General features: G+C 32.2%; 1 protein-coding gene across 6 annotated transcripts in view; it reads left to right on the top strand.

The window, feature by feature from the left end:
• The window catches only part of LOC142341739 (prominin-1-A-like), a 105,833-nt gene that overhangs the window by 2,319 nt on the left and 87,439 nt on the right, over nucleotides 1–16,075 (top strand). For all 6 annotated transcript variants that reach the window (XR_012759125.1, XM_075392913.1, XM_075392912.1 and 3 more), the window contains 2 exons: nucleotides 10,463–10,536; nucleotides 11,035–11,132. Coding sequence is in view for 5 of the 6 variants with exons in the window: in XM_075392913.1 (XP_075249028.1) it covers nucleotides 10,463–10,536; nucleotides 11,035–11,132 (172 nt within the window). In the remaining variant the exon portion in view is untranslated. The remainder of the gene's footprint in view (nucleotides 1–10,462; nucleotides 10,537–11,034; nucleotides 11,133–16,075) is intronic.

Raw genomic sequence — 16,075 nt, 5'->3', positions numbered from 1 at the left:
AATAAAATGGATCACCATCTGAACTTTTGCCTTAAGTTACTTTGAAATCAACTGAGCGGCTGAGGTAAACAAAATATTTGATTTTTCCTGGAAAGATTAGTGATTTACATTATAAAGTTTGAGATAAATTTACTTTAAAAGTTCCTGATTTTAATTTATAGTTATGTTAAATTTAGCCTGATCTTTTGCGGTCAGTGACAAGATTTATTGTAAATTTATTTTAACTAACCGAATCTTAGTCAAGAATTTGCGATAAATTTAACGGGTCAGTAATTTGTCCTCAAATCGCTTCCAAACTTCTGGAAAATAAATATATCGCAGCAGAACCATGAAAAATCACTTTCTCGCAACCGTATGCTCGGCCTAGTTAAAGTTAACGTAAATTTACCTCGATGAAATGTAAACCGTTGAAACAACTCTAATATCGCTTAGTTTTAAAAAAAATTCTCCATATCTTCGCGAAAGTGCTCGATATCTCATCAAATAGGGGAGAATTCTTATGCCACAATTCAAGCGATCAAAGAGCATTTGTTTTAGGTGAGAACTGAATTTAATGCTTCTAGTATTAAAGTAGCAAATTTTTGAAGGCACATTTTGGGAGTTTTGTTGTCATATAGTTCATGGGATCAAGCATGCCTTCCAATCAACAAAACTGCTGTTGGAATAAAAAATCAACTGATCCATTTCAGGCTGCATATGTTGGCTCTGTTTTCCAATCCTCTGTTTTGGTGGAAAAACTAATAGGATACAATCCAATTGAAGAAATCTCATTTGTTAAGACAACTGAAGAATTAGGCGAAACTTTGATCAGGCATCCCTCCAAAAAAATGTTGAACTTGATGATTCAGCTAACGACAACTTGTTAGGAAGACAAAACTCCTCTAGAGAAAAAGCTCGTCTGCTATCTCTCTCCGTAGCACAATCAAGTGCGTGGCTATCCGGAGCCCTAATTCCAGATCCTCGGATACACTTATCTTCGAATGAGTTCTCCGTTGCTCTTAATTATCGACTGGGTGTTAAGCTGTACGAAAACGAGAAAAAAATGTCCTTTCTGTAAATCTGGGACCCTAGACGTAATGGGAGACCGGATATTTTTTTCTTACCTGTATAGAAATGGGGTCAGTTGGATGTTACCGTAACTTCTCCCTTGTAACCAGGCCTTATCGCATAATTGGAGAAGAGTGGTTTTGCACTCTCAGTTGATACGGACAGAAAGTACAAAAAGTACGCCCAGAAATGTAACAAAGTTGGAGGTTAATTAATTCCTCGGTCTTCCAGTCGTTCGAAGGATTTTTGAAAACAGTTCGGAAGACCCTCAAAGGTATCGCTACTCTGGCTGGTAACAGAAGTTTGCAGCCTGCGGGGTAATTTTTAGCTTTCACTAGGTTATTACAATCGGTCTCTGTTAAAGCAATTTGTCGGTCCGCTATCATGTTGATTGCAAGAGACTCGAGATTATAGGGAAATATGAAACAAGCTACTCTTTGATTCCTGGTCTCACCCGTTAAACGGGGGAGTCTTTGTCAGATATTATGTCATCCAATGAGATGGGACAATAAATTCTGATGAGTTTTTGACGTCTCACTCATTGGGAGGGGAGCTCAAAGTTTAGTTTTCATCTTATGGTTTTTTAAATCATTGGCGTAAAATATTTTGGAGCGAATACAGGAGAAATAACTCAAAGAGTTATCTAAGATAGTAGCGAGTACGGTTCCATTGATAATTCAAACTGAGCTGATTTTAATGATCGCTCGAGAACCAAGATTTTCCAGTGAATGAATTTAGCCCCAATTTTTTTTTAAATTGCGCTGGCCTGATGATAACAGGAAGTTTTTCAGACTTGTGAAGATGTTTTATAAAAACTTAGCACTTTTTTTAAAATCGTGAGTTCAATTTATCGTATGCTTAATCAACAGTTTGCCCGAGTGTTGAGATTCTTAATATTTAATTTCGAGAAGCTGAGATTTTTTACGTTTTTCTGCTTGACAAGACTGATGATTAAATGCAAATTCTCTTTCATCTCTGGATGTTTTTGATAATTGAAACTCTTTTCAGCGTAGTAAATCTGATGTTAACCTGACCTTGCTTTTTTGCTTTTGAAATGAATTAAATTATGTGGCTAGCTCAATTTATAGGACAATCAGCTCAAAGAAACATTGCTCCTAAAGTATTTATATTACACTTTTTGGTTTAAAATGAGGGGAGAAAACTTAAGAAGCTTGAAAACTTTAAGTCTCAATTTTGTCCCATCGAAGTTCAAAAACTGATTTTTTGGTCAATATCTGCTTCTATTTCAAGGGGTAACGATATTAATGAAAATTTAACCTTTAATGCTGAGCAGTTGAATTAAGTTGTATTTTCACTCAATGTTCACTCAAATAATTATAAAATGGCGGTGTACCTCAAACAGTTTTACGTGAGGCAATCTATCTCCAGTAATGCAACAAAGTAATTCAAGCCATAGAAATTTATTCTGTTAACAATGAATAAAATCCTCAAAACATGCATTGTTAAAATGGATAGTTGAAGAAAATTGAAGACCATCTTTGCAATTCATACTGTGCCTTTTATGCTGCCAGTTTTTTCTCGATAATTTACCTTTTGCGTCTTTCAAGTATCTAGACGTTTCTGGGAGCGTTGAAAAGCTAGAAATATTTAGTTTTGAAAATGATACGATTTTTTTCCAGGAACAATTGAGCATTTCAGTTCTCTTCAAGAGTTGGATCATTTTTCAAGCGATTTCTAAAGATACCAATTTAGTTTCTCTCGTAAAGAGATCGATTGTTCTAAATTGACCTAGCAAATATAGCTCAAAAATCTTACAATTAGGATAGTAACTTCATATTCCAAAGCACGAGGGTTGCTCCATTAAAGTTCTTTTTACACCTTAATGTGAACGTTGATTGTTTTTTATTTTCTATATTATTGGAACTTCTATGTTGATTCCTGTTTCCTTAATTCCGCTGGCGCCCACCTTCAGTTCTTTAGTTTCTAGCGTTTATTATGACTCAAAGAGGAGTTTGGGTTTTTTGGGTTCTTTTTTTCTCGCTGGAAGTGTTTTTTGTTCAGGCGGTGGTTTTACCTAATTGCGAAAGAGTAAAATCGATGTGAACTAATTTTTTTCTGAGCGATTGAAGTTTTCTGATCACGCTCTGCGGGATTGCGCTTATAGATAACCGTTTTCAACTCTTATTTGTCCCCTGGGTTCATATTTTTTGTTCTAGTTTGTTTGTTTGTAGATGTTTGTGATCGATCATGAATCAAAATATAAACCTCTCGAATTGATCATAGAGTCTTAATGAGTTTTATGCGTAAAATTGGCTCATACTTCTGAATTTTTCTGTTAATTTTTGGATTTCTCAATATATTTTTTTAATCTGTGAGCTGATTTTTATGTAATCAGCGTGTATGGTAAAGTCCCTTGTGATGCTTTGAAGGCTTCTTTTTTTGACGTTAGGTCTTTTAATTCATAGACTTTAATCCAATTTAGTAGCTCTCTTTCACTTTTTCTGATTTTTGTTTATGTTTTCTTTGGTTAATTAGAATATGGCTTTTTGTATGCCATCAGTGATGTCAATTTTGTATCATTTAAATTTGCTAGATGTTAAATTTTGGAATTCATCAAAATTTTTTATTTTTTTTGGCATTTTTCATTTTTTGGCATTTTTGGCAAAATGTTTCGTTGTTTGGATACTTAAAATTCTTGTTTCATTTTTTGCTTTAGCAGGAGGATCGCTCTTGAATTTTTGGCGAACCTCCAATTCTGAATGAGTTAATGATCATTTCTAACTGTTTTTCTACTGAAATTTCTTGACACTTTATTTCCAAAATTGAAATTTATGAAGATGCTTTCTGTTACTACTTTGGGATATGTTCATACAAAGCGCGTTCTAGTGTTTGGAACCCTTTTCTGAAAAATATATGCATTGAGTTGTTACCATTATCTATAGTTTTGTTTGCTTTTCCTGTATGCGTTGTGAAAAAATTTCTAGATTCTGTCCTCTTTTTTATTTTTTTGTTTTCAGTTGATTTCGTTTGAAATAATGAGGTTAAAAAATTGTTGGATTTATTATTATCATTTTCCTATTATTTTTTATATCGGTCTGCACCTTTTTGCAAAATTTCTTACGCTTCGCTTTCGTTATTTAGTGTTTTTCCGCCTTTGAATTTTCAACTGTTTTCTTTGTTTCTTCCTGGTAGTTTATAGTTTCGCCATAGTTTAAAATCATTTTGACACAGACATCTACAAAAGAGAGTTGTTTTTAAATTATTTGAAAATGATGCGATTTCAAAATGATAGATATATTGCCTCCCTGAGATATAAATTTTGTTTTTCTTTTCTTTCATTACTTAGTTCAGTTTCCAAGAATGTTATTTGTCTTATGCTTTCCCAATGTTTCTTTGGGGTGGCAGAAATAAAATTTGACTCTAGAACCCAGTTATCACCTTTTTGTCGCGAATTCTACTGAACCATTAATTTTGTAAAAAAAAGGTTTAATATTTTTGTATCCCAATGCTTCTTAAAAAGTACTTTAGACTACTAACAAAATAATTTTGTTTTGCATCAATGAAGGAAAGTTCGGACATAACCAAGTTACTCGTCTAAACAAAATCAGAATTTCATTTATATGAGGTGCAGTCTAAAAATACTACAGTTGCTTTATTTGGAAAATGAGCGGTTAGAAAATGAAGACCATCGAATTTCTTAAGAAGAAAAATCTCGCGTTTCACCGTTATGGGAAAATATAATAATATTATTAAGAGATTATCAAGAGGTTACTTATTTTGTTACCAAACCTCCATTAAAAGATAATTTTTGGGCAAAAATGGTGGCGGTGGCGGCTGCAGTTACGGTTTTGTTTTGGAAGAGAGTCGCTTTGAGTCGCTTCCGGGTGTTTTTTTTAATTTTTTCTTTCCCTAGCACTAATGCTAGGAAAAAGGTTCACTTTTCAGTCCAATATCCGACGGTGAAGCCTTAGCTGAATCGGTTCTCATGACTCTTGTCTAGCCTAAAAAGCAATCTGCTTCACATAACGCTTTCATTAAATGACTGATTGCTTAGCCATAAACATCAAAGGAAATGAGCTAACCGAGTCATTAAAATTAAATACACTGAAATTGAGCGTGAACTGCAATGTGAAAGCAGTTATGTTATCGATTCAAAACCAATCAAAGGCAGAAATACTCCTCGTTGTGATATTCCCAAGGGAATGGGATATTCGGCAAAAACTCGATACGGTGAACGAAATTTTTATAGCCATTAGGCAAAAATCTTGGGCTAAAGTTAGGTGGAAATTAGGCGAATAGTACTTAAAAGACTTAAAAAGAGGTACATTAAAATCCACTGGATGTTATAAAGTTGTCAGGCGTCTCTAACAGTCGTCATTACATGCAAAAGAGTTGTTAAACTTATATGCAAAAATGTATCATTGTTTTCAATGTTTCGCATATCTTTTATTGTACTCAGTGTCATCACGGCCAATAATTTTGGTTTTTTTAAAAAAAAATGTAACAAGAAAAGAATGGTGACTCTCTAATTTATTTATCAATAGCTTTAATGTAATTAATTTAGAACTACTAGTTGAAAAAAAACGCTCAAAAATTAGCGGTAGAGTTCAACTACATCTTGGAAATAATCAAAATTTGAAAATTCTGTTCATTTTTTAAAATTCTCAGGCTTTTTTTTTAAAAAATTCAGTTAATACAGTCACCTAATTACATTATATTACTGCGCTTAATTCGCAGTACCTCCTTTAAGTGTCTTTTTTATTCGCCTAGTTTCCACAAAACCTTAATTCAAAATTTTCGCCTAACGGCGACAAATTTCCTTTCGCCTAATCAAGTTTTTGCAAACTTTTGCAATTTTTGCAATTTTTATAAGCAGCCCGAAAACAGATTCTAGTTTTTTTGCATCGGGAAAAAGCAGTGAAACCAAACCCCTGAAACTAAATTTTACATTTCGCGCTACATGTTGTTTTGCGAAACTACTGGTTTTTCTTATTTGCGGAGTGCAACATTCCCTAACAATTTGAGAAACAATTGGAGAAAAATTTTTCTCAAGCAGTAGTAAAGGTGAAAATTTTTAAGAATAACCATTTTGCTAGCAATTTCATACATTACACGATAGTTCCGTCTTCTCAGAAAATCTTAGAAAATATTTGTGCTACATTTTGACCATTAGTTTTTTTACTTGATTGAGGATCATGAGAAAAACACAAATTATGAGTACTAAACATATATTCAAGTTAATTTTCAGTATAATTAATGAAGCTAAAAAGCTTGTTAATGACTTCGATTTTTTTGCTCTTTTATTCTTTTTGGAAGTTTTGCTAAAAAGTAAGGCACGCCGAAGAGTGGTAAATATGCAAACTATTTTCAAAATGAAACATCGACAGTTTTCGATTGCTTAAGATTTCTTAGATCTTCTTTCTCTTTTTTCTCTAGTTCCTCTTGTTTTCCCCATTTTTAATATCTGAAAGTAGCATCTTTGTCTGATTTTAAAGGATGGTCATTTCCATGAATTAAAAACAATAGATCACAATTTTTTTGAAGTGTTATGAAATAACTCTTAGTTTAGGTCGGAAAGTGTTGGAATTTGCACAAATATTTACATTTGCAAAGTGGAACTTGCTTTATGTTGCATTGTGTTCTTTAAACGTACTGGATAAAAATCGATAGCAGCTCAATTTCTTTTTTGTTTTTTTTTCTGAACTTACAACATTTCTTAGGTTTTGTTGCTTGCAGGCAACTTCCTAACAAAGGATGTCGTTTTTATTTCTTTTCCCAAGGTTGCAAAGGTTTGTTACATCTGCCTTTAAATTAACAACTGCATAATACATCTTTTCTCTCAAAAACTTGACATGATATAGAGAAAGATAATACAGCTTTAAGTGCTGTCAAGTTATTGCTTTTGCTGGTAATACTCACAATCCGGTAAAAACAGATTTAAGTGGCCTATGTTTAAGCGAAAGTGGTTGTAAAATCAGATTTTATGTTAAATGTTGTTTTGCTGAAAAATGTCGTTTTGATTTCTCACGTACTCCTAATGTAGGTATCCATAACAACACTTAAAACTTAGCATCCATATAAACAAGATGGCTCTTGCGAATCGGTGCGTAACACACTGTGCTCCAACATAGCACTCAAGGTTATATAAACAACCATTAAATTCTGTCAGAGGGACTGTTGTGACTATCCAAAAGCAACTTATATGAAACGGAGAAAATAACTTGTACTGTTTGAACCAAAAATTATGCCGTCTTTTTTCGCAGACAAAAACGAAAACTCTTTAACTCGTTCTTTATCGTCCCAGATAAGTTTAGTAGAATTTTAGAGACACAGACACAGACAAACATTAAAAAATTACACACAATTTGCACACGTTACACACAAACAAACACACAAATAGAAACCCCAGCATCAAAAAAAAACATTTTTTAAACATTTCCGTTTTGGCAACTGATCTTGTAACCTCAATGTTCGTCTCTGCTCATTTATGTCCCATTTGTTATGTTCTAAATAACTAGGTGTGGACTTCTTGAGGCAATTGTATAAGTAATTGTCATTTTAGCACTAAATTTAGAAATGAAAATATTATTTTTTAAAAAACATTTTGACATTTTTGATGTTTAATGAGCATGATGAAACAATTAAATTTTCGCGGAGGTGTTATTAGCAAGATTTAGAAACGCATCTTTTTTAGCTATATTTAAAGCCCAGTTTGTAACAAATAGGAAGTAATGTAAAACTATTGTATCAAACATTTAAAAGAACTAACTCTCTCAGACTAACTCTCTCTCTCTCTCTCTCTCTCTCTCTCTCTCTCTCTCTGTCACACACACACACACACACACACACTCACACACATCCCACACACATTTCACAAACAAATACATCCCCAGAAACCCTCACACACACAAATAAAAACAAACCCCGACAGCAAAAAGACCTTTTCTATTTTTCTTTTCGGCAACTAATCTTCACTCATAGTTCGTCACCGTTCTCTTTAGGTCATTTTTGTTGAATCTGGAAAAATAGGTATTGACTTCTTTAGGCAATTGTATCAGTAATAGTAAAATTGACGCTAGAACTTGATATGATTTTTTTTCAAATAGCTCGAAGATGTGTTGAAAACTAAGTTTATGAAACACAATTTTGGTTTTTTATTATTTTCAGAACCTTAACGTGTGACCATTTTTTCTAAAATTTGAAAATTCCTTAACATGTGGGGAACATTAATGGCTGTCGTTAATGGCTCTTTTTAGTAGCATTGATGAATATTGGTTGCCAGTAAGGTTTATTTTCTGGTTTTTTTCTTTCTTTGGAACATTTAATGATTTTTTATGAATTGAAAAAGAAAATAAAATTTTCATTGAAGTATTTTATCAAAACTGTTTGTTTTCATGTGAGGAATTCCACCATCACTAAAATAGTTGGTTTTTCTAAATACCGAGAACTGAATAATTTTCTTCTAATTGTCAAAAAAATTATGAGCATTTGTGTTAAATTTTTAAGCCTGATGATCCACAAAGTCTTTGACTTTCAAATTTTTCTCTACTGCATTACATTAGACGAGCTTATTTTGATCGATCTGCTCTGGCATTATAAGGAATGTAAATAGAATGATTTTAATCTTCACTATTCAATAATGAATTTGGTTGATGTGATGTTCATTCATTGAAACCGTTTTTAAGGTCTCTACGGTTTTGAGGATACTGAAATGGTTAGTTTTGATGAAATAAGATATGTTCGCGAAAACAACACTAGAATTTAGAAAAGAAATTGTTTTTCTGCTTTTAGTTTCAAATTTTCAATGTTTATTTTTGCTCTTGTGAGAGCTATTTTGCTAATTTGTCTGAACAACTCTTCAGTTTCCAAAAAAATGGTTCAATACAGCAGAAAATTGGTTCTTACAATAGTTTTTGATCACCAGAAAACCGAGAAATGGATAGAAAAAATGTTTTTATTAAAATTTTGTTGAAAAAAATTAATTTTGTTTTTTCGAAATAATTTGTCAATTAGTTTGAAACGTTAATTTTTAGGCTCAACATTGTAAAGAATTGTCGGTGGCTATCAAACATCTCCCCTTCTTCCTTGTCGATTTTTGCTTCGACATTTTGAAGTGTTCCTTTTTTGAACTTCTTATAATTTGTTATATAAATCACAAAGTATCAAAACTAGATCCTTAGGGCTACAAAATGGTGTTTTTCCCTGTGATGCGCAAACAAAAAGTGAAAATTTGACAGCAGTTAGAAAGCCAGCCTCGTATTGAGAATCCCCCCTTGTTGAAAAATATTGAACAATAGTTTTTAGATTTTTTAACTCAAGAACCCAATTATCACTCTGCACTATGCAAAACAGAAAAGACTACTAAGCAGACAATGTCGAATAAAAGTTGGAAAACCAGAAAAAAGAAATGACACCTTTTAAGCATTTTTATCATCGTGAGGCCAGAGTTATTATTAACGTGCTGTCACAAAAATTTGCCTGTTTTCAAAAATGATTTTTTAAAAACCGGATTCTTTGGGATCCTCACTGATGAGGATTTTGTAACTAAACAAGTTAGCTGTCGGGCTGTGCCGAGAATAGTTGAGTCAGTCGTACTTTTAAGTAAACGATTGTTCAAATAATTTTTGCTAATAATCTAAAGCGAAATTCTAAAAATAGAGACTATTTGATTTCAGGTCTTTAAGTAACTTAATTGAGAGAATCTTAAAAAATATGAGAGATTATTTTGTTTAAATATAACACCTTGATTGAGATGAGAGTAATTAGGCGTAGTGAACTCAGCTGAAACATTAAATTCATAAAAGGATTAATCTTTCTTGTATGCCAATGCTTCTTAACGGGATATGAAAATGATTAAACAGATCTCAATGCATTGGGTAAGGTGTGTGCAACTCTTTTTCCAATTTCTACTATCAGTTCTCAAAAGAGTTTTATTTTTCAGATCAGTAAACAATTTTAGAAAACTATTCAATAAAAATTTTGATTTAGCTGATAATCTAAAGACATTAGCAACAGCTGAATTTGTCACTCAGATGATTCTAAAGATTAACCGAATAAGATTTATTAGTATCGAATTTGCTACTTCTTCACACTAATTTGAAAGCCAAAAATTGGCGTACAGAAATTTTTGGCCGTACGCGTCTTCTGAAATAGTCTGCATGCATTGACAATAATTCAATAGTTGTCTATATTTTTAAAATTCCACAGATATATTTTATCAGTTTTAGCCATATGGTGTTTAAGATCAATACTCACATCTTCTGTTTTTTTTAATAGTTTCTCGGTTTTTATTAACACCTCAATTGACGTGTTTAAAGTGTCAGAATTTTGAATTTCCTATTTGATCAGTTTTTTCAAAAAAAAAACAGCTGTTGCTTTTTATCTTATTTCTCAGGCCCATTTGGCTCATGCCCGATTATAAGGTGCATGATTATTTGAGATGCTTTGTGTTTAGATCTGATGAGAAAAGCGATAGCTGGGAATGTCACTTTCTCGGATATATGGCAATCGAAAGAGTACCAGGACACGGTAAGAATGCTTTTTGCATATTTTATGCCATTTAAAGTATTCTCTTATGTCGTTCGTTTTTACTTGAGAAATGGGCATCAGTAGAGTTTATGGAACAATATAATTGTACTTCCAATCATTTAAACGCTATTATTTCATGAAGTGAGGCAGAATAACGGCGGATTTAAAGCTCTTCTAATTTATAGCTTTTCTAACCAATGATTTATTCAAAAGCCGAGAATTTCTTGCCTAGAGCCTTTAACAAATATCGTTGCTACACCGCATTTGAGCTAAATGTTTGAACTGAAAACAAAATTTTTAAGAGAATTTGTAACAAGGCAATTTTGGTTAAATTTGTTTCAACCAGAATTTGACGACGCTCTGTAAACATCTATGAGCAGTCTGAACTAAAAGTGGTTATGTTAACTAATTAACAAAACTTTTTGACAGATTTGCAGAGAAATTTTCTGTTATGTCAGAGTTTTCGTTGTCGATCTGGGCAGCATTAGCCTGTTTCAGTTGGTGGACAGTCAACTGGGATTCGCAATGTGCGTGGGCGTGGCTATTCTACTCGCTATTCTAGTCCCTCTTATTGGCCTCATCATTTTCATATGCAGGTTTGACACTTCTTCGTAAATTGTGAGCCGCATACTTTTATAACAATTACGAATGAATTCAAAGAAGTGAGGCGTTTTTGGGAAATGAAATTTGATCAAGAATGGTGTTGAATTGTTTGGAGTTGGTTGCTTCTTATATTAGCGCATTTGTATTGTTTCAAATAAAACGCACAGAAAATTCTGTTGACGTAAATAATCGACAAATCAATCCATTTGATTTGATAATTTTGTTTAATAGAGTGTCTAGAACAAGTTGAAACCAGAGTGCTCATGATCGAGCACTCTCATATTTTGTCTCAAGATGTTTTAGATATAAAAATTAAATTTAATTGGATTCATTTGGTGGTAATTTTTACATGTCAATTGAGTTCTCTGTTTCTCTGTTGATTTGGCTATGCGACTCGTCTAACGGTAACCTTTCTCGGGCTTTAAGACACACATCAATAACAAGAAGGATTTTGCGCAATTTTTACGTAATTTCAAAAATCTGTTCAGTTGATCAGTCAACAAAGTTTTGTTATTCCTATTAAACAAAGGAAAAACTCTTGAATTTATATTTGACCCCCGATGGAATTAAAAAGGCGCAATTGCAAATATTTTGTTTCGCTTTTTTCTCAGTAGAAGAATCCTTCAGACATTATCCCAACAACTGTTTCTTAAAAAAAAACACACAACATATTCACGATAATCTCCATCACACAACTTTGGTGATTTGGTGGCAAATCGAAAGCAAACAAATTGATTAGCCTATCAACAATCAAAATATGCTTATAATCTTTGACGTTTATCATGAAATTTTCATTTTTCAAATTATGAACTCTGTGGCATTTTGATTTCATTTGTTAAATGCAAGAAATTAAATTTTATGTTTCGAGCTCCACAAAATCGTCCTAGAGAGAAATAAAATAGATGAAACTTATTACTTTTTACAATTTTGCGCTCTATACAATTTAATTTGCTGTTTGCTGAAACCTCTTATCCAAAGCGTTGAAATTTTTGCTTTTTTTTAGAATATTTATCACTGAAGAGACTTATCTTTAAAAATGATTTCAAGAATAAGAGAATTCAACAAATGAAGAGTTTTCGTTGTTTATTCACAAAAGTATATTTTGTTGAATTCATTTCTAGTCCTAATTATGTGTATCCTTTTCAACAGCTTCAATCAAAACGTCTCTTAGATAATCAGTAGACATGGTTTCCAGGTTTAGTTTAGGAAACAAAAGAATTGAAAAATCTAGTTAAAGACTTTTTTCGTTTGCGAAAAAATTAAATCTTTTTGATTTCGTTTATGTTGAAAATTGAGACTTCATAATTATTTGCTTGTTAAAGAACAATATTTATGTAAGAAGGATTATATAAAACGTTTTTAACAATACAAAATATAGCTGAAGATCATTTTTGGTTTTTGTCTTCTTTGAAAGAAAATTGGTTTTCAGTTCTGTTGCAGTGCAAGTATACCGAGCCAATTGCAAAGAGTTTTTAACGAAAAGAATTTTTAAAATTGTTTAAAATTGCATTTTTGAAAAGATAGTTTAGCTTAACTTTATAAATTACGCGACTGTTTTGGTAATACCTTATGTGATGTCAGTTATTTGAACTCCTGATAAAACAAGAAGGAGGCTCGTTAATGTGCGTTTGCACATGATGTTCCGACCCGCGCTTATCTACATTTTTGACTTAACTGTCTTTTGACTTAAATTTTTGGCAAAGAGATAAACAAAAATAGATGTTTGAGTTTAAAAAAATCGTTGCACAACCAAACTAATATTTGAATTAAGTAATGCCATGCCTCTTTACAAGGACCTCTGCCATTAAAAAGACTACGAGAAAAAACAATAACAACAACAAAAAAGCAAAAACGAAAATTGCTTGGCATAAACTCAAAATCTAAAACTAAAAGCACCTAGTATCACCGTCAAATTACAATCAGACAAAACGCTAACTACACAACATTAGTTTTTCCTAACTCCGCTGCAGATAGTATTTTTCCTTAATAAGACTAGGTAACAAGTCGACAAACAGAAGAAATAGAGAGGAGATATTCAAAAATCAATTAACATTTTTCAAACCAAATAATTTCAAATGTCTTAAAAATCATTGGCTTTTATCGAAATAATTCTTGATAAATTTACTAAAAAGTCAGAATTAAACCAGTAGGGCCTGAATTTGGTTAGACTAAGCCATCATAATGGACCAGAGAAGCAGAAGAGCTCAAAAAAACGAACAGCAGTTAACAAACATTGCGAAAACACAAATTATTGGTGCCATTGAAATTATTAGCTGTCTGAAAATTATGTACTGCTATTCCATTTGTTAATTATACCAATTCAGTTATAATTATATTGAATAAATAAGTTCAATTGGGCCATAATTGAAAATCATTTGGATGTGTTATTACGCGATTGTGCTAATGGAAGAGAAGAAGAAACACAAATACACCACTCACATAACTTTTTATGAAAACGCATATTGTCCAACAAACAAAACATCAATCACGTCATAATATCGGTAACCGTGTTAATTTTTAAAAAACAAGTAATTGTATGGGACCTCTCAATGATGAAAAAAATCACAAGTTGACGAAAAGAACCACAAAAACTTAAAAAAGAAAATGAAAAATCCTGAAAACTCTTAAAAATGTATATAATCATAAACTTCAAAACTATTCGCTATAAAGTTACTGCTTTGGGTAACATAATTCTTTTGATCCTTAATTACAAGCTTATGAGACTGGTCAACACTTTACGACTACCTAAAGAATAAAAAACGCAGGCAAAAAGAGAAAATTAAAAAAAAAAATGAGCGAGAAAATTTTCGGAGCTTTTAAGAAATAAACTTTTCCACTTTTAAATAATTTTTTAACAGCAACGGGATACTATTTTTAACAAATTGACTCCAATGAGTCAACAAACATGAACAAATACATTAAAACCACGAAATTTTTGAGAAAAACCGTAGTATGAACGCAATTAAATTCAATGGCTTTCAACGGAAGCTACAAAATACGCTATGTTGAGCCTCGAGGAGGCAAAAAGGACATTTGTTATTCATAAGCCATCAAAAAGACATTACAGTAAAACATTGACTATGAAAACCATCAAAAACAGGCAAAATCCAAAAATTAAGTAGAAAAGTGCGAAAAGAAAGTGTCGAAGCCATTTAAAGCATAAGCTTTTCACTGAAAACTATATCTATGATCCAATCAACATCTTCTCTAATACAATGCAACAATCAATAATAGGGTAATTTGGTAAAATTCCAAATGGAACCAAAATTATGAGAAAAAATATCCAAAAATTAAAAAAATAAGGAAAACTCGTGCATCGAAGTCATAACACCAATAGTTAGCAGATAAAACCGCTAAATAGATTAACTTTGGTTCACGTAGAAAGTAAGGGGGTTCGGTTGTTACTAAGACTGACTTACAGTTCACGAAAATAAGTTTAGGATTGGTTAAGGTTAAAAAAATATTCCCGAAAAATCATTTATAAAGTCTTAACAGCTATTAAATTCAATAGCTTTGAACAAAAGTCAATAAATACGCTCTGTTATGCTTCGATTTGAGGACAGAGATATTTGAACTGCCTAGTTGATCAATAAGACATCACAATACGTCTTATGGCTATGGAAGCAACAACGAATACGGGCAAAACCAAAATTTCAATAGAAAAGTGCGAGAAGAAAGTCTCGAAGCAATTTAAACCATAAGCTTTCCTCTGAAAACTTTAACCTTGATCCATTTGAAGTCTACTCTAAGCATATGAGGGATATCAGTATCAGGATAATGTGAAAAAAAGATTTCAAGAGGAAACAATAATAAGAAAATATCCAATTTTTTTTTAATTTTGAAGTCTTGTGGCATTGAAGTCATATAACAAATAGTTAGAAGATAGAACCGCTAACCAGATTAATTTTGGCTTCGCTAGAAAGGAAGGGGGTTCTATCACTATTGAGACTGACTTACAGCTCATGATCATGAAATTGAGTTTAGGATCGGTTAATGTTAAAAAAATTCTCGAAATATCTTTTTTAAAGTCTTATCAGCCATTAAATCAATAGCTTTGAACGGAAACCAATAAATACGCTCAATTGTGCCTCGTTTTGAGTCCACGGATATTGGTCGTGCGTAGTTAATCAATATGACATTACAAAAAGTCTTATGACTATGGAAACAACAACAAATACAGGCAAAAAGCAAAAATTCAATAAATGAGCGAGAAGAAAGTGTCGAAGCCATTTAAACCATAAGCTTTTCTCTGAGAACTTTAACCATGATACATTGAACGTTTGCTCTAAGCCAATGGAAAAATTAGCATCAGGATAGTATGATAAGATATCAAGAGCGACCAATAATAAGAAAAAATCCAAAAAATTTTTTTCATTTTGGAATCTTGTGGCATTGAAGTAATATAGCAAATAGTTAGAGGCTAGAACCACTAACCAGAATAGTTTTGGTTGCAGTAGAAAGGAAGGGGGTCCTGTCATTACTGAGACTGACTTAATGTTCACGAAAAGAATCTTAGGATCGGTTAATGTTAAAAAAATTCCCGAAAAATCAAAAAAATTCCCGAAAGTCTTGACAGCCGTTAGCTTCGCAAGCAAAGCTCTAGATATGTTCAACTATTAATCATTACGAAACTTATCGCACTTATAGTCAACGATTATATGCCACAGGGCTCCAAAAATTAGGAAAATCTCAAAAAGAAAATCAAAATTTCATTTAAAATTACGAAAACTATGAGTCGAAGCCAAAAAAAAAAACACGAGCGATTCCTCGAAAACAAATTTTTTATTCATTGGGCTTCATTAGACTGTAAATCAGGTTTCTCATTAACGAAACTTTGGTATGAGAAGTCACTAGTCTATAGGTGAATTAAGAAAACAAAAAAGATATGAAAAATTTCTTAAAAAAAGAGCTCGCAAGTATAATTTGAATTTTTTTG

Source organism: Convolutriloba macropyga, chromosome 6 (assembly GCF_964194025.1).
Source record: "Convolutriloba macropyga chromosome 6, txConMacr16.3, whole genome shotgun sequence".
Taxonomy (NCBI): Eukaryota; Metazoa; Xenacoelomorpha; order Acoela; family Convolutidae; genus Convolutriloba; species Convolutriloba macropyga.
Note: the sequence above shows the minus strand (reverse complement) of the source record. Positions and strands in the feature narration are given on the sequence as shown.